This window comes from Bos indicus x Bos taurus, chromosome 5 (assembly GCF_003369695.1).
Source record: "Bos indicus x Bos taurus breed Angus x Brahman F1 hybrid chromosome 5, Bos_hybrid_MaternalHap_v2.0, whole genome shotgun sequence".
Taxonomy (NCBI): Eukaryota; Metazoa; Chordata; class Mammalia; order Artiodactyla; family Bovidae; genus Bos; species Bos indicus x Bos taurus.
The window spans coordinates 114,270,849-114,294,368 of record NC_040080.1 but is presented as its reverse complement, the minus strand read 5'-3'; the positions used below and the strand labels follow the sequence as shown (position 1 = coordinate 114,294,368).

Below are 23,520 nucleotides of genomic sequence, written 5' to 3'. Positions count from 1 at the left end.
GTATTCCTCAAAGCTAGCACCATATCTAGTCAAAAACAGATTTTTTTAAAACATAAATTTAAAGGATGTAGTTTCTAAATCCCTAGATAAAACAGGCTTCACTTATGAAATTACCAAAGTAAAAATAATTTTTTTCATAACCAGATTATCTATTACATAAAAGTTCTGACAAAAATAAAACCGTATTTCTCACTTCATATGGCAGTGACTTTGTTACACCTTGTCCAGCCTCAAAGTAGTCTGATCTGTGCTTTGTGATGATTGTAGAAAGGATACTATAAAAAAACATTAATTCATGATTTAGGAATTATGAATTTATAAATGGTCAATTAGATAACTAAGTAAATAATCCATCTTTAGATAATTAAGATGTAAGTACACAAACACCATTAATCTCAGAGGGACACTGACAACAGATGGGTACTGACTGACCATTTATAGTCTTTCTATTTCAATGCCTGGAAACAAAGTAGAAGACTCAATAATCAAACGGAAATACCATATACCTTTTATAAGTACACATCAAAATATTATCACGTCTGCAAATATGCCATTCAAACTTTAACTACTTACTTGATGGCCCAAGGACATCTTTGCTATCACCAAGAAGCTTTTAATGCAGGATAATTGAGCAGCAAACAAATAGAATCCAAACCAGGAAGAAGCAAAGTGTATCAGGATTGAAGCAGCAGTGAAACAAAAGGACAAGGAAAATAGCATTAGTTTATAAGTGGAAAGCACATGCTAATAATCATAATTTGCAAGGAATTTTCTTTTTCACACATAAAAAGACCCTGTCTTAGGCATTATCTAATGTCTGTTCTAATTTTGGAAAATGAAAGTAGAAAGAGAAAAATGAAATCACTCAAGTATTTTGTTTTGAAAATTACTCAAGTGAAAAATTACTTCCAATTACGATTCAAGGTATGGGTTAGGAGTGATTAAAAAATTATTTAGAAATGCAAAGGATAGCCAAAAGCTATTCATCCTTTAAATTCAAATGGTATAAAAATATATAACACTCATGCACTATTAAATATTAGTTCTGCATGTCATGAAAACACTTAACACTATGTAGAAATTCAGTCTGTTTGTTCTACAAAAAGAAAGAAGGAGTTTACTGAGCACTTAAGTCAAGCATTGTGCAAAGAGCTTTTATAGAGACATCAACAAAGCAGCAAAAACCAAAGAGAAGAACAATCAAGTTAAGTTAGACAAAACTTTCCTAGGACCCACTATTATCAAGTATAGCATCTAGAGCTACTAGTCTCCCAGCAGATAGAAGATCAAATTCTTGAACGATTAACTTGCAATCAACCAAAAGAAACAGGAAAAATTGCTGACTGTTTATCTAGTAACTATTTTAATAAACAATATGACACTACACATCACCCACAGACAAGTGTTTTGGTCTCCCTTGGCAGGAAAAGAGTCCTTAGTTCTCTTCCCTTCATGGATCTGTATCAGAACTAAAGCAACAACAAAAACAGATAATTCCCACTGATGACATTATTGTTTGGTCTTATTTAAAGGAAATGGGGAGTCTTACTTAACTGGTTTTGCATTCACCCTTCAAAAAAGTTGCAGTTGTTTGCTTTGGGTTTGTGTTTCCCAGAGGGAAAATAAGCTTGGCCCTGTTACTTCCTAAGTGAAGCTTATTTCACAATACGTAAAATTATGTTCTAATTCCTCTAAAAGCATTTGCTTTATTTATTTTTCGGTAGCTGCCCCTTTAAGCTCATTCTTCTACAAAAGCATTTCAGTTTCACTGATAAAACTAAAAAAAAAAAAAAAAAATACAGTTTTAGGGACAATGAAGTAATTGTGCTCAAATCCTTATTACTGAAATGGCCATGTTATTATAGCTAGCAAGCATGTGGAAAGAGATTAAAACATTTGTGGCAGGCAACTTCTAAAATGACCCTAGTGATCCCCACTTTTTGGTGTATAATTCCTTCTCTTTGAGCATACACTGGATGTGCTGAATTGCTTCTAATAAAGAGAATACGGCAGAAGTGATAATGTCATTTCCAAAATTAGACTGTAACAAGACTATAACTTCCCTTTTGTTTGGGGTCTCTTTCTCTCCTCTCACTCTCCCCAAGACAGATCATCTTGGGGAAAACCAGCCACTGAGTCATGAGGCAATCGTGCAGAAAAGCCCAAAAAGGAAAGGAACTGAGGTCTGCCGACCAGCCTTCAGTGAGCCTGAAGGTGGCTCTTCCATCTCCCCTGACACCCTCAGCAGCAGCTCCTTCCCCAGTCCACTGACCATATGAAAGGTTTTGAACTAGAGACAGCCAGATTCTCTCAGATTCCTTACTCACAGAAACTGTAAGGTATTAAATGCCTGTTTTCTACCACTTAACCTAGGGATGATTTGTTACATACCAATAAATAACTAAGACAATACTTTGGAAAATTGAAGGAGGTTAGGAAACTCACAGAGACAACTATGGCATACTTTACAAATGCTTCACAGGCATCTTTGGAAAAATCCTCCTGTATTGATACAAATAATTATCAGCTTCCTTAGACTGACCTAAAGGAAACTTTAGGTAACTTCCTAAAGGAAAGCAATGGTTTCCTAAAGGTAACTTCCTAAAGGAAAGCAATGGTTCTAACCATATATACTTAGTCAAGAGTATTTAATTTCACAGGGCCAGTCACATTTGACGTTCTCAAGCTGGTCTTCTACTTAGGATAAATGATTAAGTTCAATTTCATTGCAGAGCTGTATATAATTCTTAAATTATGTTGATTAAAAGCACTATGTCATCTGTGCAGCTGTACACCTTGCATTTTTACTAGCAGAAAAAAACCCTTAGCATATAAGCAACTTCTAAACAACTTATTTCAAAGTATGTTTTCTACAGTATTTGCTCAGGCATATCTGTGTCATATAAACCTGATTCTACTGGATTAACTCAGTATTTTTTGCAGACTGAGGCAAATCAAAGTAAACACTCTCTACTCTTATCATTGATCTATCATCTATCCATGGATCCACCCACCCAAATATTCATTCAGTACCTACTATACAGACAGGTATCATTTTAGGCACTGAGGAATAGAGCAGTGGACAACAAAAATTCTGCCCTTGTGGCAGTTACGTCTAGTGGGAAAGATAAAACAGTAACATAATAAACAAGTAAAATTTTGTTGTATATTATATAGTATAAACACTAAGGAAAAATAAGCAGAAAATGAAGACATATAAAATGTTAGAGAGAGGGCGTTAAAGTTTTAGATAGGGTGGCCTAAGGAGGCTTCACTACGAAGTTAACTGAATAAAATAAGGAAACGTCCCATAAAGACATAAAGGAGCAGAGTACTCCAGGGAGCAGGAAGATCAAGATTAGAGCAGAGGACTTGGATGGGAGCAAGTCTGGAGAACAGCGAAAAGGTCAGAGGACTGGAATACAATGCAAGCAGGAGAGCGGTGGATGAAGCCAAAAGAAGTAAAGAGTTGCAGGACTTTATGGCACCTAGTCAAGACTTTTGTTTTATTCTGGATGAGCTGGGAAGCCACTGGATGGTTCTGAGAAAAGCAGTAACATATATGAGAACGTTATAACAGGACTGCTCCAGCTGCTGGGTTGAGAACAGATCAGAGGGATGAGGGTATTACAGTTCAGAAGTTACAGCAATATTATAGGGGAGAGATGATGGAAACTTGGACCAAGATGGGAAAAGTGAGAGGGACGAGAAGTAGTTAAATTCTAAATATATTTTGAAGATGAAGTCAACAGAATTTCCAAATAGGCGAAGTATGAGGTAAAAGAAAAAAGGAATCAAAATGAAGTCAAGCGTTGGACTTTGAGCACCTGGAAGGATGGAACTGCCGTCATCTGAGATGGAAAAGACAGTAAGACAAGCTCATTTACAGGGAAAAATGTAACTACAATCATCCCTTGGTATCCAGAGACAACTGGTTCCAAGATATCCCCCACCCCCACCCCAGGGCAATACCAAAATCTGTGGATGCTCAAGTCCCTTATTTAAAATGGTGCAATATTTGCATATAACCCATGTACATGCTCCTATATACTTTATATCACCTCTAGGTTACTTATAATATCCAATACAAAGTTAATACTAAGTAAATAGTAGTAAATACAATGAAAACACTACAAATCCCACAGACGGAGGAGCCTGGTAGGCTGCAGTCCATGGGGTCGCTAGGAGTCGGACACGACTGAGCGACTTCACTTTGACTTTTCACTTTCATGCATTGGAGAAGGAAATGGCAACCCACTCCAGTGTTCTTGCCTGGAGAATCCCAGGGATGGGGGAGCCTGCTGGGCTGCCGTCTATGGGGTCGCACAGAGTCGGACATGACTGAAGCAACTTAGCAGCAGCAGCAGCATGTGGCAACTTCAAGTTTTAATTCTGGGACTTTCTGGAATTTTTTTCCCCAAATGTTTTCCATCTGCAGATGGCTGGATCCATGGATGCAGAACCCTCAGTTTTATATGGAGGGCCAACTGTCTCTCAGTTTGGAACAGGTTAAGTTTAAAATGTCTGTCAGACATCCAAGTCAAAATATCAAGTAGGCAGCTGGACATGCAGACCTGCATGAACATGTACGTGTACAGGGAATGCTTTAGGCTGGTAAGGAAATAGTATAAATTATGGTATGTGTGAGAGTTAGGGTATATGATCAGAATGGCTTCATCACAGGAGATTAAAAAATACTCCAGAAACAGGCACCAGAAAACATATATTTTAATGGAACAACAATAGAGCCAAGAGTTACTCTGAAATATTACAAACAGAAGCAGAAGACACAAGAAGACACTTAATCACTTCATCACTTCCCAGAAGGATGTGATGTAGATAAAAAGGCACTAAATTGAGACGCAAGTGAAATCATCTCTCAGAATTGTTTGCAAGTGACGCTAATTGGGAAACGAGATCTTATTAAAGATTACATATTAATTTTACCAAGTAACTGACATAACTGAAGACTTCTACACACCACTGGCCTACGCACTACACTTCTTATTCTTACTGCTTTTAGGACTTGGGCTTACTTTGTGCAGTTCCATGTTGTGTAACACACAAATAAAGACAATATGAAGATACTGATGTTGAAATGCTCTGTACAAGTACCTTTTACAGATGGCTAACAAATACATGAAAAGATGCCCAACATCACTCATTATCAGAGAAATGCAAATCAAAACCACTATGAGGTACCATTTCACGCCAGTTAGAATGGCTGCGATCCAAAAGTCTACAAGCAATAAATGCTGGAGAGGGTGTGGAGAAAAGGGAACCCCCTTACACTGTTGGTGGGAATGCAAACTAACACAGCTACTATGGAGAACAGTGTGGAGATTCCTTAAAAAACTGGAAATAGAACTGCATAATGACCCAGCAATCCCACTACTGGGCATACACACCGACGAAACCAGAATTGAAAGAGACACGTGTACCCCAATGTTCATCGCAGCACTGTTTATAATAGCCAGGGCATGAAAGCAACCTAGATGTCCATCAGTAGATGAATGGATAAGAAAGCTATGGTACATATACACAATGGAGTATTACTCAGCCATTATAAAGAATACATTTGAATCAGTTCTAATGACGTGGATGAAACTGGAGCTTATTATACAGAGTGAAGTAAGCCAGAAAGAAAAACACCAATACAGTACACTAACACATATATACGGAATTTAGAAAGATGGTAACGATAACCCTGTATGCGAGACAGCAAAAGAGACACAGATGTATAGAACAGTCTTTTGGACTCTGTGGGAGAGGGTGAGGGTGGGATGATTTGGGAGAATGGCATTGAAACATGTATAATATCATATAAGAAAAGAATCACCAGTCCAGGTTCGATGCATGATACAGGATGCTCGGGGCTGGTGCACTGGGATGACCCAGAGGGATGGTATGGGGAGGGAGGAGGGAGAGGGGTTCAGGATGGGGAACACGTGTACACCCGTGGCGGATTCATGTTGATGTATGTCAAAACCAATACAATATTGTAAAGTAATTAGCCCTCAATTAAAATAAATTTATATTAAAAAATAAAATAAAATAAAAAACTAGCCACTCTTCTTGGCTTTTGTTAAGAGAACCAAAATACTACTAAAATTTCAAAAAATCCAGGAACTTCTCAGCTTGTTCAGAAAAAGACCACTAAGGTATGATAGAACAATGTCCTCTCTCTGAGCAGCTCAGCATGTTTACCATCATCCTCTGAACAATGTCCACAGTCATCATCTCAATTTTTTTTATCATTTAAATAAATCTCTACTTCAGCAGAAAGCATGAGCTGACAAATAATAAAAGTGTAAAATGCCTAGAATTTTTTAACTTAGAATTCATTAGTATATTGTATACATAGTATATACTAACAGTACTTTAAAGAATGAAATATAGCCATTATCTAAATCTTTACTGATTTTAGCTTAAAAATTTCAGGAAAAGAGCATAATGCAAAAAATGTGATTTTATTTTAAAATATTTCTAAGTATTTGCCATGTCATCCACAATTAGCATAAAACTTAGGATCTTTAAGAAAGATAAAGGGAGAAGTAGAAACTCCTAATGGTGCCCTTCATTCTGAGAAACCCCTCAGTCCTAAACTATCTAGGACAGATGGCCACTGTCTGTGTATATAATACAGAAACAATACCAGGGGATCTATGCCTTGATTCCATTGCCTTTAGCACAGCAAACCCCCCTTTTATCGATTTGACTTAAGTTTGCCTGGAAAATCCCATGGACAGAGGAACCTGGCAGGCAACAGTCCATGGGTCGCAAAAGAATCAAACATGACTTAGCGACTAAACAACAAACAACATAAAAATCTGTTGAGCTTAAGAGAAAGTCCAAATAGCTTATCAACCACTGATATGAGCAGAGTTCAAAATAAACTCGCAGGCAGATGGCACCTCTTTCCCCAATACTGCTGATCAAGCTGTACTCTTGAAGATTGCAGAAGCGATCCTGCTCCCAGATTCTGGGATTCTGGGCTCCCAGAAGCCACAAATCTAAAGAAGGGTTATATAAAGCATCTTAAGACTGCTCTCCTTGGCATTATCTTCAGCTCTTAGAGTAAGCAACTTTAGTGAGGAATATACTATGCAGCTGAAATCTTTTTGTCCTATAAACAGGACTCATTACACTTAAAATGAACTTTTTCATATTCCTACAATCATCTGCAAAACACACATGTTCACATTTCATTCCTGAGTTTTGCAGGAGAGATTTTAAAGGAGTATTTTTCTGGGACTAGAGTTTATCACTGTTAGAGAATATGATCCAATCTGCCAGGCAGTTAGTTGCATTTTTGATACGGCAATTCCACTACTAGGAATGTATACTAAGATGATCATTCAAAATGTTTAAAAAGATGTGTTCAAAGATATTTATCACATCATTTATAGTAAATGATATACTTAAAACATGGAATTAAATAAATGATAATATATTCACATAATAAAATACTATGTAGTCATTATAGTTTGGTTTTATTTTTTCAGGGACTGAAAAACATCCATTACATATTGGCTTTTAAAAGTAGGTTATATTGAATCACTTTGTTGTATGGCAGAAATTAACACAACACTGTAAATGAACTATACTTTAGTTAAAATAAATTTTTCTTAAAGTACTGATATAGAATTTGTATGCTATGACCCCACTTTTATAAAATTTTATGTGTAAGATATACACGTGAATACACTTAAAAGTGAAAGTCGCTCAGTCGTGTCTGACTCTTTGCAACCCCATGGCCTATACAGTCCATGGAATTCTCCAGGCCAGGATACTGGAGTGGGTATCCTTTCCCTTCTCCAGGGCATCTTCCCAATTCAGGGATCAAACCTAGGTCTCCCGCATTGCAGCCAGATTCTTTACCAGCTAAGTCACAAGGGAAGCCCAAGAATACTGGAGTGTGCAGTCTATACTTTCTCCAGTGGATCTTACCAATGCAGGGATCAAACCAGGGTCTCCTGCACTGCAGGTGGATTATTTACCAACTGAGCTATTGGAGAAGCCCTGATAGCTGAGCACTTAAGAAAGAGGCCACCAAAATAATAACAGTGGTTATCTCTAGAAAATAAATTTTATTTACTATATTTTTCTTTATTGTTTAATTATGCCACATTGTTATATATTATTTTTATAATAAAAAAAGATGAAATGTATTAACATATTGGGCAAATGAAAATGCAATTTTTAAAGTAAGCTTTTCAATTTACATTAGCTACTTTTTGTACTAACAGAATCATCTAAGATTAAACATAGAAGAAAATACATTTTAAGAATTAACTTGAAACCCTAAAAAAAAAAACCAAAAATGTTAACATTTTGAACATGGCACCATGTATTACTCACTGTCTCTTGAACTTCAGCAACTTTTGAACATGGCAAGATCTAAAAAAAAAGACAAATTTTCTCAGGAGTGATTTAACTTTGTATACCTGAATCTGAATCTGGAGAGCACTCACAGTTTATAGAAGGAATTAAGTGCTTCATTAGTCATTTAAAAAGTGGCAAAAAAAAAAAAAAAAAAAAAAAAGATCAATAGTATGTTTACACTGAAACTAAACCTTTGAAAAAAATGTCCAAGACGTCAGGAAATTACAGAAAGAAAGTGAAGTCGCTCAGTCATTGTCCAGCTCTTTGCGACCCCATGGACTGTAGCCCACCAGGCTCCTCCATCCATGGAATTTTCTAGGCAAGAGTACTGGAGTGGGTTGCCATTTCCTTCCCCAGGGGATCTTCCCAACCCGGGGATCGAACCCGGGTCTCCCGCATGGCAGGCTTTTACCGTCTGAGCCACCAGGGAATCCCCTGGTGGATTCCCAGGAAATTACAGTCAACCTACCAATCTGTCAAGTCTTCTCTGGCATGTTTTGGGGCTTTTTCACAATTCTTAAACTCCTTGCATATATTTAATTATATCAGCCTTTCCACCACACAAGCCCTCTCTTCCTTTAGTTTCTAAAACACTCCACTGTTCTGGCTTCCTTTCTCCTAATTTCCCACCTCCATTCTGTCCTTCCACTCAATAAAACATGTGGGCTTCACCAGTGCTCAGTCCTCAACTATCTGTTCTTTTCTATATGCTCTCTTACTGCAGGTTCCAGTCATATTCAAGGCTCATTTGCTACCTTTACTCAGACAACTTCCAAGTTTCTTCTTCAGACCTAGCCTATTTCCAAAACCTTATCCTAAAACATTGCTTACCTGTACGTTCAGACATTATTGCAAATTAACTTCTGGTTCTAAAATTCTGTTAACAAACTTTAGTATCTCCAGATCCCTCTATGCTCCTAGAAATTGCCAAAGACTCCAAAGAGTTGCTGTTTATATGGATTATACCTATTCATATTTGCTGAATTAGAAATTAAAGGTGAGAAATTCACTATCTTTGCTAGCTCATCACGGGCAAGTCACAGTGATAAGCCAAGTTGATAGTATACATACTTTTCCATAATCGTGTGGTGAAATGCCATTTTACCTCTGTAGTCTCCTCCCCAAAACCCAGTCTAATCATGAGAAAAGTATCAGACAAATCCCAGTTGAGTGACACTGCAAAATATCTGACTAGTACTCCTCAAAAATGTCAAGATTATCACAAACAAGTCTAAGAAATTTTAACTGCTAAGAGGACCTTATGGAGATGTGATGACTAAACGTAAAGTGCTACCTGATGGGATTCACACACAGAAAAAGAATATTAGGTAAAAACTAAGGAAATCTGAAACAAAGAGCAAAGTATGGACCTCAGGTAATAATGTATCAGGATGGATTCATTAATTGTATCAAATGTCCCATTCTAGTATGTTACTAATAGAGGAAGGAAACTGAGTACAAGCTATATGGAATTCTTTAGGTTCACAAGTTTTCTGTAAGCCTAAAACTCTTATAAGAAAATGAAGCTTATTTAAATTAAAAAACCACTGCTTAGGAAAAAAATTAAACTAAGAAAATTTGAAAACACAAGAATACACAAGCATACACTCCATTAGCCGGCAGAGCAATGACATTACACTTTATGCGGTCTTAGGTAAAAAGTGCACTAGACGTTCACGAGAAAGAGAAACAAAGCAAACAACATCAAGCACCATGGCATTACTACACAAATAATCCAGACCTCACAGACCTCTGAAAAGATCTTGAGTTCCACAGTCCTGGGAACGCGCTGAGAAAATCTCCAAACATAATGGAAAAACAAAAGATTTCTGACTTGGAATTTCTTCTACTTTTTCAAAGTTAACCCTTTCTCCAATTTAGCTCCCCAAACTTATTAGAGTCCCACCATATACCTGGAAAATGTTTACATTATTCAACTTATAAGAGAATCAAGGATAACGTTTAAAAGTCAAAAAAAAAAAAAAAAGGAAGACATACTAAGAATCTAAGCACTCAAACAATAGAAAATACTGAGTAATATTTTCCCACTTGGGCAGTTCAAACATTACAAATATTTAAGTGTATTTAAGTACTGCTATTAATTTATGCTCCTATTGAATTAACAGATCTAAGTGATGATCATCAATGGCCATAAAATTTTTTTAAATTACTGATACATAAGTTTGTATGCTATGACCCCACTTATAAAATCTCATGCATAAGATATACTCATTAACACATTTAGGAAAGAGGCCTCCAAAATAATAACAGTGGTTACCTCTAGAAAATTAATTTTATTATATTTTTCTTTATTGCTTAAATATGCCACACTGGCATGTATTATTTTTATAGTCAAAAAAGATTAAATGTATTTACATATTGCTGCTAAGTCACTTCAGTTGTGTCCGACTCTGTGCGACTCCATAGACGGCAGCCCACCAGGCTCCCCCGTCCCTGGGATTCTCCAGGCAAGAACACTGGAGTGGGTTGCCATTTCCTTCTCCAATGCAGGAAAGTGAAAAGTGAAAGTGAAGTCGCTCAGTCGTGTCCGACTCTTAGCGACCCCATGGACTGCAGCCTTCCAGGCTCCTCCGTCCATGGGATTTTCCAGGCAGGAGTACTGGAGTGGGGTGCCATTTACATATTAGGCAAATGAAAATGGATTATATGCCTCCTGATGGTAATACACAACACCATCGATGAATTAATCTTGTTAAAAAAAAACTGAACCTGAATCTGAGCAAGCCTCAGGTTAAAACTGTCTACTGACCAATTTGCAAGAAATATAAGTAACTGAGGAACACATTAAATAATGATCATGGCAGAGAATCCAGATTGTGGGAAACCTACAGGACAGCTACCTTATTTCTTCAGTAAATTGAAAATAAAAATTAAAACTGAAAAGGAAAAATCAAAAACAGATGCAGGAGAAACTGAAAAGATTTTAAAAAGACAAAGTGACTTATCAACCAAGCCCAATACAAAGACAATAAAACTAAATTTAAGTAATAACTAAATATTTCATATCAAAGAATTACTCTTTTTTTAGAGTAAGAATGGTATTTATGGTTAAAGTTTTAAAGAAAAGTCTTTATATTTTAGAGATTATACTGAAATACTTATGAATAAAATGATGCATATGGGATTTTCTCAAAAAAAAAATATCAGGTGGGAAGGCAGGACTATACATGAACAAGACTGACCTGAACTAACAATGCTGAAGATGAGTGACGGGTACATGAGGGTTCATGATACTAGTTTATCTTATTTTTTAAACACGTTTGAGGGCGCTCCCTACTGGCCCAGCGGTGAGGACTCTGCCTGCCGGTGCAGGGCACATGGGCTCCGTCCCTGGTCCGAGAAGATCCCACACGCCATGGGGCAGCTAAGCCCACGGACCTCAGTTACTGAAGCCCAGGCGCCCTCGAGCCCATCCTCTGCAACAAGAGAAGCCACCGCAATGAGCAGCTCACACTGCAGCCAGAGAGCAGCCCCCATCTCCACACCTAGGGAAAGCCCTCATGCGGCAAGGGAGACCCAGCACAGCCAAATATGCACACATGCATTCAAAACTTCACATAATAGAGACTGCAAGGAAGGTCTCTATTATCATTCTTGCACGTGTAATTAAACTGTTATAGTTAGCAAATGGTTATTAGGAAGGTGAAGCTATTTTAATATAAAAGACAATGAGTATGTAGGTAATACATTGGTGACTAAAATGTCTAGTTATTTTATTATTTTACATAAGAAGATCTCTGCCACCTAAGAATTTACCTAATTTAGGAGCTTAATCTAACTGGCAATTCCTTAGGTGAGATGCCCCACCAGACTACCTGATTTTGGATTATTTGGCAATAGGGCCCACTTCACTAGGCTGGGATGCACCAGAGGTTAGCACTATGACGATGGTGGGTAGAATAATGGCCTCCCCAAAATGTCCACATCCCAGGAATTCCCTGGCAATCCAGTGGTTAGGACTGTGTACTCACACTGCCAAGGGCTCAATCCCTGGTCAGGAAACTAAAATCCTACAAGCTCAGCTTCCAGAAAAAAAAAGATATTAGAATCTGTGACTGTTTAGAAGCCTTAGGATCTGTGAATGTTACTTTACATGAGGCAAAGGACTCTGCAGATGTGATTAAGTTAAAAATCTTGAGATAGAGCAATTACTCTGGATTACCTGAGTGGACCCAAAGTAATTCCAAGGGTCCTGACAAGAAGGAGAGAAGAAGGTGAGTGTAGCAGGAGGTGTGACAACAAAGGCCAGAGGCTGAACGGGAGGAGGAAGCCACGAGTCAGTGAAAGACTGCTACCTCCAGGTCTCAACAAAAAGAAACGGACAGTCCCCTCAGAGCCTCCAGAATGAACACAACATCTTGCTTTTGGACTTCTAATATCCAGAGCTCTAAGATAATCGGTTACTGCTACTTTAAGACTACATTTGTGGTAAGCTGGAGCAGCAAGGGAACCAGCACAATGACTTGAGGTGCCTTCTGAGAAGCGGAGCTTCCTATAACTACGTGACTTCATGCCGAGGCTGGATGACCTCAGTCAGGGGGTACTGTGGACAGAATCATTACGTTAGACAGACTATTGGACTAAACGATCTCTAACAGTCTCCCACAAAGACTAAGGGGGAGAAGTAGCCACAGGACTCAGAGGTTTGCAAAAGGCTCTGCTGATAGCACAATCTTTGTTAAAGTTGAAAAGAAAAGGCCTCTACGAGGCAATCCTGAGGTATATAAGCATTAGGAAACACTTAGCAGGCAGGTCTCAAAGGGTATTCAAATATTAGATGAGCATATGTACCAAATTTGGTGACCCATTTATTATAGATAAGAAACTTCACAGCCTTTCTCCCTCATTTCCACTTAGGGCTGAGAAGGGGGATCTAATAACAACCAAGTGCCATTGTACAAGAATACTTTGTGAGGATTAATTGACATGTGGATAATTTATCATTAGACTTGAATGCATAAATGTCTTAAAGGTCAGTTATTGAGAAACTGTGCACCAAAAATACTGTCCTTATAAATCCAGGAGATCTTTCCAATCCAGGGACGAAACCCAGGTCTCCCTCATTGCAGATTGTTTACCATCTGAGATACCAGGGAAGCCCCCAAACGAAAACATACAATATACTAAATCAATAATGGCAATGAAGAAACTAAATTAATGGTACGGCTGACCCTTGAACACGAGGGTGTGAACTACACAGCTCCACTTGCAGGCAGTTCAACACTAAATACTGCAGTGCTACAGATCAGTGGTCTGTTGAATCGCAGATACCAAAGAACCATGGCTCTGTATCAAGTGTCAGACGCTCCACCCCAACCCATCTCCAAACATTCAAGAGTCAACTACATTTAAACAAGAGAAAAAAATAATAACCTTTAAAACCTATGACCTGATCAAAAATAATACTTAATGTTACCAAAAATAGGCAATTTCATTAATTTACATGCCATATACACAAGCTGTATGTTGTCGTCAAATGTTACATATATATAGTAGCCATACTTCTTGGAATATGATTTAAAGTGCTCAGTAAATGCTAATAAAATATCAATTTTACTTTATGAGCACTAAATCATAGTAATCAGTAAAAATTCATCTAGTAAATATAAAACTCTAAGTTTCAGGAAGCTGGGTCATCTGTAGGCCCCTCAAGAAGATACTTACTCATTTACTACATTCTAAGAATTACTGAGCTAAATCATCTTCACCATTCTTTCCACTTCAGAAAACATGTGACTCAAAGTGTCCAATTTAAAGTAGAATCTTAAGAGTTTCTCAACTGAGAATTCCTAATAATACTACAAAGATTTCTACATGTTTTTAAATTTTTATTCTCTTCTAAAAAGTCATTTATATAATCAATTTTTAATACAACAAAAGATCTTGACCTTTAATAGACTTTATAACTTATTTTCCTCTGATAATAGCATAGTATACAAGATAGTCAAAAGACAGGACTTTACTTAATGTAAGGAATTTTTTTAATCTACTTCACTTATTTGGTTTACCTCAATCTATTAATAAATATTTGACCCCTGCATTTAAAGGATTTCTCAGTGGTTAATTTCCAAAGTGTTATGAGTTCTGCCCTTTTACAAAATATTTTAATACATATATTAAATGTAAACGTGTTCCAAAGTATATTTAGTATAAAGATTGAATTCATATTTTTTAGTATTTACTACCTAAGACATAAAACACTACCACAAAAACAGAACTATAAACAATAAATAAGCAAATGAATTTTTTTAAAATAGGAAGCATAATCTCATGTAGGAGAAGAAAACCGAATAAGTGGACACTAAAGTCAACTGAGTCCCAGCTTTCACCACCTTCACTAAGACTACAAGTAGTCTCAATCAGTACCTGTATCTCTCTCTCTTCTAAATCATCTCATATCCTGCGGCTCCAGATTCATCCTGTCCACTTTCATAAAACTATTCAGTGACATACCACTGTCTACAGAATCAAGTTCAAAATCCCTGGTCTGGCACTCAAGACTTCCATAAGTTTGGTTTCTATCTGCCACATTGATCATTATTCTTAAAACAACATTCAGTTCATTTCAGTCGCTCAGTCGTGTCTGACTCTTTGTGGCCCCATGGACTGCAGCATATCAGGTCTCTCTGTCCATTACCAACTGCTGGAGTTTACTCAAACCCACGTCCATTGAGTCGGTAATGCCATCCAAACATCTCATCCTCTGTCGTCCCCATCTCCTCCTGCCCTCAATCTTTCTCAGCATCAGGGTCTTTTCAAATGAGTCAGCTCTTCACATCAGGTGAGCAAAATATTGGAGTTTCAGCTTCAACATCATTCCTTCCAGTGAACACCCAGGACTGATCTTCTTTAGGATGGACTGGTTGATCTCCTTGCAGTCCAAGGGACTCTCAAGAGTCTTCTCCAATCCACAGTTCAAAAGCATCAATTCTTCTTTATAGAAAAAAGCATCAATCTTTCTTTATAGTCCAACTCTCACATCCATACATGACTAGTGGAAAAACCATAGCCTTGACTAGACGGACCTTTCTTGACAAAGTAATGTCTCTGCTTTTAATATGCTGTCTAGGTTGGTCATAACTTTCCTTCCAAGGAATAAACAATATTACCTTCCAATTTCTCTATGCGTTTCCCCTGAATAAACCCTGTGCAATTAATTTCGCTTTTAGCCTTGCCTCTTGCCATCCTCCCTTCCTAGAATGCTCTCCTTGCTCATTTTCAATCCCACGACCCCTATACCCTATTCACAGTTTGTGTTCTCTTAAGAAACCTTTCTAACTACCCCAGTGTACAGCAACCACCCAATTTTCACAACTTGTGTAACTATGCCTTATGTCCCTCATTTGACACTTAGTAAATGCTTATTACTGCCTTATCTATCCATCCCTCTATCTAGTCTTCTCAAAATAAACATAATTCAGACAGACTACATTTTATCTCTCTTAACATCCCCTTCACTGGCCACAGCACTTTGCACAAAGACTGCACTCAAAAGAAGCTAACTAATACTATCTTAAAAATTAGTACACACAATAAGGTTTTATACAACACTGCCACCACATACTGATATGTTGCTTTATATTTTCAAAGAACTTTCTGGTTTCACTAGATCATATTGTCCCTGTCAAGTAGGCAGGATGAGCATTCTTGTTTATGTATTTTTCATTGAAGTAGAATATTTGCCTCAATATTTTAAACAGTAAAAATGAGATTTAGAGAAACTGCAAATCCAAAATTACTCAACAGTGCAGGACTTTTAAAAATGTGTTTTGTTGCGTCTTCTGCCTCTAAATATTTATCTTTTTGGAGAAAAGGCTGAATATTAATAGTTATATTAACAATAACCATAGTAGCTTTTATTTACGGGGTATTTATAATGTGCACAGATGTGGAAAAAGGCATTTTATAGATACATTATCTCAATTAAAATCCAAGTAAATATTAAGTAGATAGTACTACTAATCTTTATTTCAAACCTGAGGAGAATTGGAAACCCTGAGAATGTAGCTAAGTGACAGAGCTCAGATTTTAACACACAACCAAGTATCTACAAAGCCCATGTTCTTATCCACCTCTCTTAAATCTAAACTAACTAGCTTAGGCCATGCAGTTCAAAGGTGATATTTCATTAATAGATAACTCAAAGTGGACCTCAAGATTAGTTTCGAATAGAGAAAATTTCAGCAGTTCATACTGAAATCAGTGGTATTACTGTTTCTAAAATAAGCTACAATATTTCACCGAAGAAACAATGAAGAATAAGAAGAAAATTGATCTCACTGCGTTTTAAGTAACTTGCTCTAACCTCTCAATATCAATAGAAATAAGAATAAAAAATGAATAAAACTTTAACAGTACAGTGCAGACATTCTGGTATAGAATTTAATACTATCTACTTAGATACTAAGTTTAAAAAGATAACAATAAATTTTAAGCAATTCTATCCAGAAAGACAGGTATGATGTAATCAACATGTTAGTGGCAAAGGAAAATGTTTAGAGATAGATCTCAGTTGCATCATTTAAGATGTAGCTTTTAGAGAACATAATCAACCTCCCTGAGCCTATTTCCTTGTCTTTAAAAGTGAGGATAAGCAAATATCTACCTTTAATGACTGTTGTGAAGACAGTCTGAAAAAGTGTATACTCAGAAAACAGCAATTGCTATTACTGATATTTATATATCATAACCAAAAGATTTAAAATATTTTAGCCAAAAATAAACCTTCAGGAAGTCCATTAGCTTTAAATAAGAAAATATTTATGATAAAGTAAATAGTATGTTCCAAGAAAGGCTTTCATCTTTTTTTTTTGAAGACAGTAAAAACAAAATAACCTACCATCAGTTTTCCATTTAAAATCGTTACGATAACCTTCTTCATAAACCAAGTTCTGTCCATGTCCATTTTATTCTCTATTAAGAAGCTATCATTTTAAAGTTTAACTTTTTTTGACCATTAAAGAAACAAGTTTGGACCAGAAATTCAGGAAAGGGTGGGACCAAGTTAATGCAAGTAAGCAAAACTGCATTTTGCTGTCAATCATTACTGATCCTACATTGGAGCCTGAACAAAGAACATGCACTAAATTAAAATTCACAAACATCTCAATTTAGTAGTGACTTTCAACTTCACAGCAGTATGAAAGAAAAGCTGGCCTCTGCATCATTCCAATAGTGTAACTCTGTCAAAGAATCTACCACCTAACAAGCCACAGAGCTATCAGCTGGCTACATTTTACCCACTGGCACCTTGACTTTAGGTAGTACAAACATTTCTAATAAAGAGTCTATAAATCAGTATTTAATGGCATCTTTAAAACTGCAACAGAAAAAATGAAAATGAAATGATCCTTGAGCAAAATGTCTCTATGTGTGACAAAGCATCATTTAATTTACCCCACTGGTTAATTTTTATTTTTATTTTTTTACTTATTGGAGAAGGTACACTTAATTTCAGAATACAATTCAATCACAGGCAGCAATACTTATTAAATCTTCACACTTCTATAGAAAGAGTATGTATGGCAACATATATTAAGAATTAAATCTTAATTCTTTCATTCTGTCCCCAGCTGCACAATTTAAGATTTCTGGGCATTTAATTTTTTCAATTGTGAATAACCTCTTGATTTCAATAAGACAAAGTTTCTTGAGGAAAACATGAACACCAACTATTCTATCAATATATCTTACTATATGGCCAGGAAAACAAGGAAAAAGAGGTAGGAGATAGGGTGGAAGTGGCAGGACACTGGGTTATGCTTCAACAAGCTTTAAACTACCTATAATTTTTATATCAACTTTTTTGGAAGTTCATTTTAAATACATTTTAAAAATAAAACGATGGCTTAAATCAAACACTTCCCAAGATAGATGGTAGTACCTTATTATGCTGTATTTGAATCACTCACCAAAATTCGGTCAGGTTCTCCATCTGCCAAACTTGCCTCCATAGTGAAAGAAGATAGGCTTACACTTCTCTTCCCATTAATGTTTAGCCATCCTGTAAACTTGGAAATCCTAGAAGAAGAAAACCATACACGTTAGTTCTGGTATAAAACTGTGATAAGTGAAAAATAAAACATCAAGTATATAAGGATGCAGATATCATTTTAGGCTGAGCTTATCAGGAAACATCAATAATGGAGAAACAGATTTTGACGTGGGCCTTGAAGAGTGTTAGAAGTTCAGAAAAAAATGAACGACACTATTCCAAGTGAAGAGGAAAAGCGAGAGCCAGGTTAAATATATGAGACTGTTCAAAATTTGAAAAGACGCCTAAACCTACTTATAATTGAGAAAATAAAATTAGATTCTTTCTCATTATTACATTGGCAAATACTAAAAAGTATGCTACCATCTGATGTTGGCACAAATGTAGGAAAACAGATGTTCTCAAACACTTTTGTGAATAGAATATAAATGGAAACAATTTAGGAGAGGACAATTTAATGAGAGAACATAATATAGAAAAAAACTTTGTGCTTCTGAATGTTTCATTTTTACAATGAACATCTATTATTTTTATACTTATTTTTATTTTTAATAGTGTTAGAATTATGCCTTCACAAGTCTTTTCCTTTGAGCTTTTTAACTAACAAAGCCTCCAAGATGAACTCCTATAGTAATTATATATATCCAGAAGTCTCTAATAATAATTCTTTCTTAAAGCAATTAACAAAATTAAAACTGAGAAATATGTAGATTTCTAGTCATTTCTTGGAGTTCCAAATCATTTTCTTGTTTTTGCAAGTATAAAAAGCTGCAGTGAAATATAAATACAGGACGACCATCCTGTGGATACGAGTCAGCATCTTTCTCCAGCCAACGCTGTCATTGTCCAATGGGTTCACAAAGTTGCCATGGTAGAAGGGATGAAGGTTATACACGGGCTCAGCAGTATGACCCTCCACTTACCAAGACAAATTTGGCTACTGCCACTGCTGAGTGCCAAATCTGCCTGCAACAGAGACCTACACTGGGTCCCCAATATGGCACTGTTCCCTGGGGTGATCAGCCAGCTACCTGTGACAAGTTGGTTACACTGGACTTCTGTCTCCCCTGGTGGCTCAGATGGTAAACAATCTGGCTGCAGTGGGGGAGACCCAGGTTCGATCCCTGGGTCAGGAAGATCCCCTGGAGAAGGGAATGGCAACACACTCCAGTATTCTTGCCTGGAGAATTCTACGGACAGAGGAGCCGGAGCCTGGAGGGCTACAGTCCATGTGGTCACAAAGAGTCAGACAAGACTTGGCAATTAACACACTATCATGGGAGGGGCAGTGCTTTATTCTAGATGAAACAGATACTTACTCTGTATACAGATTTGCCTTTCCTGCACAAAATGCTTCTGCCAAAACTACTATCCACAGACTTACAGAATGCCTTATCTACTTCCTTCTATTCTATAAAGCGCTGCTGATCAAGGAACTCATTTCACAGCGAAAAAAAAAAAAAAAGTGTGGCAATGGCCTAGGGAAATCACTGGTCTTACTATAATCTCTATCATCCTAAAACAGCTGGTTTGATAGAACAGTAGCATGACCTTTTGAAGACTCAGCCAGAACACCAGCCAGGTGGCAATACCTTGCACGCCTGGGCAAAGACCCCCCAAAAGTTCCATGTGCTATGAACGTCCAATATATGGTGCTGCTTCTTGCATACCCAAGATTCACAGGTCCAAGAATCAAAGGAGGAAACAAGTGACATCACTTAATGGCCCACAAGCAAAAATTGTGATTTTATTATTATCACAATGTTGTGTTAGTTTCTGGTGTACAGCAAAGTGATTCAGATATAAATACACACACACACACACACACACATTCTTTTCTGTTATGGCTTATTAGAGGACGCTGACTATACTCCTTCTGCTATCCAGCAGGACCTTGCTGTTTATCTATTTTATATAAAGTAGTTTGTATCTGCTAAGCTCAGACTCCTCATTTATCTGTCCCCCACTCCCTCTCCCCCTTTAGTAACCTAAGTTTGTTTTCTGTATCTGAGGCTGTTTCTGTTTCGTAAGTTCATGCCCTATTTTAGATTTCACATATAGGTGGCATCATATTCCTTTCTCTTTCTGACTTACTTCACTTAGCATGATAATCTTTAGGCCCATCCATGATGCTGCAAATGGCATTATTTCATTCTTTTTTACAGCTAAGCAGTGTTCTATCGTGTATATATACCACATCTTCTTTACCCGTTCATCAGTAGATGGACATTTAGGTTGCTTCCATGTCTTGGCTATTGTAAAATGTAATTAGAGTTTTCTCCAGACATATATCCAGGAGTAGGATCCCTGGATCACATGGTAATTCTATTTTCAGTTTTCTGAGGAACCTCCATACTGTTTTCCATAGTGGCTACAGCAACTTACATTCTCACCAACAGTGTAGGTGGGTTCCCTTTTCTCCACATCCTCTCCAGCGTTTCTTATTTGTAGACTTTTTTAAAATAATGGTCAATCTGACCAGCATGAGATGGTACCTCATTGTAGTTTTGATTTGCATTTCTCATACTTAGTGATGATGAGCATTTTTTCAGTGCCTATTGGCCATCTGTATGCCTTCTTTGGAGAAATGTCTATTTAGGTCTTCTTCTCATTTTTGTTCGGGTCGGTTTTTTGTTACTGAGTTGTTATCAGCTGTTTGTATACTTTAGAAACTAGGCCCTTTTTGGTCAAATTGTTCACAAGTATTTTCCCTAGTCCCTATGTTGTCTTTTCACTTTATTTATGGTTTCCTTTGCTGTGCAAGAGCTTACAAGTTTGATTAGGTTCCAGTTGTTTATTTTTGCTTTTATTTCTATAGTCTTGGGAGACTGACCTAAGAAAACATTGGTAACATTTATGTCAGAGGATGTTTTGCCTGTATTCTCTTCTAGGAGTTTAATGGTGTCATGTCTTACATTGAAGTCTTCAAGCCATTTTGAGTTTACTTTAGTGTATGGTGTGAGGATGTGCTCTAACTTCACTGATTTACATGCGGCTGTCACGCTTTCCCAGCACCACTCACTAGTAAAATGCTTCTGTCTCCTCTTCCCATGACCTTTGCTCTGCTGGTCTGGAGGTCTCAGTCCCAAAGGAAGGAATGCTTCCACTGAACTGGAAGTTAAGCCAGCCACCTGGCCACTTTAAGCTTCCCGTGCTTCTGAATCAGTGGGCAAAGAAGGAACTTACTCTGCTGGCCTGGGTAACTGACTAATTATAAGGGGAAATGGACTACAATGCCACAATGGTGCTAAGAAGAGTATGTCTGGTTACTGGAAATCCCTAAGGGCATCTCTTAGTACTGCCATGTCTTCTGATTAAATTCAACAGAAAACTTCAATAGCCCAACCTAGGCAGGACTACTACTGACTCAAACCCTTCAGAAACAAAAGTCTGGGTCACTCTACCATAAAGAACTATGGCTATCTGAGGTGCATGCTGAGGGCAAAGGAATACAAAAAGGGTAGTGGAAGAAGGAATCTATAAATCTCAGATCCCACTACATTACCAGTTACAGAAGTGAGAATTATAATTGTTTTGAGTATTTTTTCCTTATTTTATTATGAAGGTTGTATATGGTATGTTATATATGCTGTGTATACTTATCAAATCACTGGTTTCTTCTCTCTTCTTATCATATAACATAAGATACACTGACTTTACATCATAGTAGTTAATTACTCTTAACTTTATATCAATATTTAACTTACAGGATATCAAGGACAGTGAAGGTCACCCAGGGACTTTGCAACCTGCCCTGCAATTTCAGGCTTGCCAGCCCCCACAAGCACGTGAGCCAGTTCCTTAAAATAAATCCATGTCTTTCTTCCCCTCTTTCTTTCTGTATATACGTTTATCTAATTCGTTCTGTTTCTCTGGAGAACACTGACTGATAAAATAAGTATGCGTGTATTCATATCTTATCCATATAGACATAGATATATTTATCTCATTGTTCATTCTCACCACCTTCCATATGCTCCTCTGTATCTCCTCTTCCACAAAAGCTAAAAGGATGAGAACTCCATTTTACAAATCTTTAATCCCAGAATTCTGTATGTGTTCACATTCTGCAAATGCAGTGCATTTACACAGCATTTGGAAGGCAGAAGAGAGACAGAAACAAAGCCATTCTTCTGAATGCAGGAGACACCTGGACTGTGACAGATATGAGGTTTTACAGTAATCACCGAATGCTCCCCTGCCAGCTCCCTATGCTGGCACTACCCGCAAGCCATAGCAGCAGCAGCAGTGAAAGCTGAGAACAGTCTTTCAAGCTCCACACCTACAGCTTTCCCAATAAGTTTTAAGAATCTAAATCCCCTTACTAGTTTTCCTTTTGCTTTAAGTATCTATAGTGATTTGTTCTCCTCAATGAACCTGGCCTGACGAGAGTTTTTTAAAACTAATAATGAAAATATATTGTTTATTAGATAGTAATCAGTGTGGAGAAGAAAAATTAGGAAGGGAGCAATTATATGACATGTACAGTAATAGGGAGAATTTTAGATAAGAACGAATCTGAGTCAAGATCTCAGTAACTGAGGGGGTGAGCTGCTCAAGTATCTAGAAGACCCTTCCAGGCAGAAGAGGAGACAGCAAACACAAAGACCCTAAGGCAGGAGCATGAGGCATGCTTAAAGAGCAGCAAAGAGAGCCTTTCTTGGTGCTTCCAACGTAGTGGATGTGAGTTTGACACCTGGTTGGGGAATAAGATCCCACATGCTGAGCAGCATGGCCAGAAGATTAAAAAAAACAGAAAAAGGTTTTTGAATTGGTTAACAAAGCAAAATTCACATTATGTAGTTTATAGGCACACACCCAAAACAATACAAATGGTACTTTATAATGCAAAAGGTGAGAGTACAGAATAAAGATAAAATATTAAAAAAATAAGATAAAGAACATCAAGAAGACTAATATGGTGAGTGGAATAAGGAAAAGAGCAATGGGTAATAAGAACAGAAAGATAACTATGTTCCAAATCGCCAACAGCCTCATAAGACAGAAGGACTCCGGCTTACTTACACTCTGAACGAGATGGGAAGTTATCTGTTGAAAAGAGAGCAGAGAAGTAATAGAATCTGACTTATGCAGGATTACTCTGGCTACTGGCTGAGAAA

General features: G+C 37.2%; 1 protein-coding gene across 3 annotated transcripts in view; it reads right to left on the bottom strand.

Moving 5' to 3' along the window:
* OSBPL8 (oxysterol binding protein like 8) overlaps positions 1–23,520 on the bottom strand; it is a 166,298-nt gene that overhangs the window by 82,161 nt on the left and 60,617 nt on the right. The window contains exons 2-3 of one of the 3 annotated variants that reach the window (XM_027543308.1): positions 18,318–18,426; positions 574–610 (exon numbers count right to left, since the gene is read on the bottom strand). In XM_027543308.1, the coding sequence (XP_027399109.1) occupies positions 574–610; positions 18,318–18,359 (79 nt within the window). In that variant the 5' untranslated portion in view covers positions 18,360–18,426. Of the gene's footprint in view, positions 1–573; positions 611–8,361; positions 8,393–18,317; positions 18,427–23,520 lie in introns of those variants that run through there. The other 2 variants (XM_027543311.1, XM_027543312.1) reach the window with 2 other exon arrangements.